The sequence below is a fragment of the Mizuhopecten yessoensis genome, unplaced genomic scaffold (assembly GCF_002113885.1).
Source record: "Mizuhopecten yessoensis strain PY_sf001 unplaced genomic scaffold, ASM211388v2 scaffold10523, whole genome shotgun sequence".
Classification (NCBI taxonomy): Eukaryota; Metazoa; Mollusca; class Bivalvia; order Pectinida; family Pectinidae; genus Mizuhopecten; species Mizuhopecten yessoensis.
This window is the reverse complement of record NW_018408589.1, coordinates 82,727-85,837: the sequence shown is the minus strand read 5'-3', so window position 1 is coordinate 85,837 and position 3,111 is coordinate 82,727. Positions and strand designations below refer to the sequence as shown.

Here is a 3,111-nt window from a genome sequence, read left to right as displayed (position 1 = left end):
TTTGAAGTGTTTGAAACATTTGACCCGTGTGACCTTGAAAGTAGGCCAAGGTAATGTTCATTCTCAAACTTTGTTGGGCTCTATCCCAGGAAGCCATCAGCCAAATATGAAGATCCTATACCTTTTAGTTCTTTAGAAGAAGTCGTTTGAAGCTTTTGACATATTTGACCCCTGTGACCTTGAAAACAGGTCAAGGTCATTTTCGTTCTCAAACTTTGTAGGGCTCCGACCAACGAAGCTTTCAGCCAAATATCATGACTCTAGGCCTGTCCGTTCTTCAGAAGAAGTTGTTTAAAGGAAAAGTTGACGGACGAGGACGGACTTTGTGCCAGGTGAGCTAAAAATGGGTCAACACGTACATAAAACTTGTTAACACATACGTGAAATAAGTAAAGAACATAATTTGGGTTAAACAGAATAATTAAACAATGCTGGGTTGAATTAAAAGGAACAATACGTTTTAGGTTGAACTGAAAATAGGTGAATACTCAAGTTACATATAGGTATATATGGTTTTTCTTCCTAAATTATTGAAAATGGGAGGATTTTTGTCATTTTTGGAAAATATAGCACTTTTCTGCTAAGGGAAACAGCCTGTATTTGACTGTTAAACCAGAGAAAAAAATCACTGGCATATAATTCAAGTTAACAAAGTGAATGCAAAAATTTGGTTGAGCAGAATTACTGATGTGTCAAAATGAATAGATTAAAGGTAAAAGTGGAGCTGGACAGACTGAATGTAATTGTAAGGTTGAACATGAATGAGTTAGGTTGAACAGATTAAAAGTATATTTTGATTTGATCAAAACATATTTTGGGTTGAAAATAAATATCTAAACTATGTAAACAACATTTAAATAAGTCAGGTTAAATGCAACAAACAAATCAGATGGACAGAGTAAGAAGTACATCAGTTGGGCTGATACAGTTTGGTGTGCTTCACTGGGTTTTAGCATCTAACAGCTATGGTCCTTATAGACTGTGTGCCTACATGTGTGTGTGTTTACTGACAGATCTACAATGTATATATGTTAAGTTGACAGATCTAGAATTTATATACCAGGTAAGTTAATATCGTCAATAAGATTCATCAGTTTGGAATATGTTATATAAAAGACAGATATTTTTTTGATATTTTATTTATTAAGTCGAACAGAAAGAGTAAATAAGTAAGCCTGACTCTGTGACTAGGTGAACATTGTTTTGAGGTTCGTTGTCCTGGAAACAGACCACCACTTTAAAATATGACTTTGGTTACCTGTTGGGGACTTTGAGGAAGGCTGTAAAACCGCCCCTGTCGGCGAGTTGGGACCAGAAACTCTTTAGCACCCTGTAAAGACAAAATATCAAAAATTAGAATCCTTCAAATACTGCCATTATCAGTCCAGCTTTAAATATACATAACATTATAAATATACATAACATTATAATGAGGTTTATAAAGATGTCTAGCAATGATATTGAGGGAGATACATTGAAGACTTGTTCAGAATAAATAACTGAGCGGTATACATTGAAGACTTGTTCAGAATAAATAACTGAGCGGTATACATTGAAGACTTGTTCAGAATAAATAACTGAGCGGTATATATTGAAGACAGTACAATGAGGTTTTACCAGTTCATTTATCTTTAACATGAAGGACATGATGTTGGATATGACAGAGTTCTGACCACTGCTGTCCTAGACAGCTGAAACATATCAGCAAGGGCGCAAACATCATAGTTAAGGGCGTAAACATTATAGTTAAGGGCATAAACATCATAGTTAAGGGTGTTAACATCATAGTTAAGGGCATAAACATCATAGTTAAGAGTTTAAACATCTTAGTTAAGGACATACACATCATAGTTAAGGGTGTAAACATCATAGTTAAGAGTGTAAACATCATAGTTAAGGGTGTAAACATCATAGTTAAGGGCATAAACATCATAGTTAAGGGTGTAAACATCATAGTTAAGGGCGTAAACATCATAGTTTAGGGTGTAAACATCATAGTTAAGGGTGTAAACATCATAGTTAAGGGCGTAAACATCATAGTTAAGGGTGTAAACATTATAGTTAAGGGCATAAACATCACAGTTAAGGGTGTAAACATCACAGTTAAGGGTGTAAACATCTTAGTTAAGGGTGTAAACATCATAGTTAAGGGTGTAAACATCATAGTTAAGGGCGTAAACATCATAGTTAAGGACATACACATCATAGTTAAGGGCGTAAACATCATAGTTAAGGGTGTAAACATCATAGTTAAGGGTGTAAACATCATAGTTAAGGGTGTAAACAGCATAGTTAAAGGTTTAAACATCTTAGTTAAGGGTGTAAACATCATAGTTTAAACATCATAGTTAAGGGTGTAAACATCTTAGTTAAGGGTGTAAACATCTTAGTTAAGGGTGTAAACATCTTAGTTAAGGGTGTAAACATCATAGTTAAGGGTGTAAACATCATAGTTAAGGACATACACATCATAGTTAAGGGTGTAAACATCATAGTAAAGAACGTTAACTTCCCTTGGGCAAAATAGAACAAGAGGCCCAATGGGCCTGCATTGCTCACCTGGTATTAATTTAACACTTGTAATCTTAAAAGTGGACTAAAATACAGCAACAGGCAGAATATCAGTGTTTGATTCATAAGACATTAGGTTGAAAGTGGGTCAAGAACATTCATTTGAGCAAACTTGGTAGCCCTTCATCCCAGCATGCTACAGGCCCAATTTCAGTATCCTGGGCTGTTTGGTTATTGAAGAAGAAGTGGTTTGAAGATTTTACGACATTTGACCCCTGTGACCTTGAAAGTGGGTCAAGGTAATTCATTTGAACAAACTTGGTAGCCCTTCATCTCAGCATGCAACAGGCCAAATTTCAGTACCCTGGGCCTTTTGGTTATTGAAAAGAAGTTGTTTGAAGATTTTAAGACATATGACCCCAAAGACCTTGAAAGTTGGTCAAGGTCATTCATTTGAACAAAGTTGGTAGCCCTTCATCCCAGCATGCTACAGGCCCAATATCAGTACCCTGGGCCTTTTTGTTATTAAGAAGAAGTCATTTGAAGATTTTAAGACATTTGACCCCTGTGACCTTGAAAGTGGGTCAAGGTAATTCATTT

The 3,111-nt window shown here is 35.6% G+C and overlaps 1 protein-coding gene across 2 annotated transcripts in view; it reads right to left on the bottom strand.

Moving 5' to 3' along the window:
- The window catches only part of LOC110460926 (aspartate--tRNA ligase, mitochondrial-like), a 28,792-nt gene that overhangs the window by 15,542 nt on the left and 10,139 nt on the right, over window positions 1–3,111 (bottom strand). For both annotated transcript variants that reach the window (XM_021514149.1, XM_021514150.1), the window contains exon 7: window positions 1,259–1,330. In XM_021514149.1, the coding sequence (XP_021369824.1) occupies window positions 1,259–1,330 (72 nt within the window). The remainder of the gene's footprint in view (window positions 1–1,258; window positions 1,331–3,111) is intronic.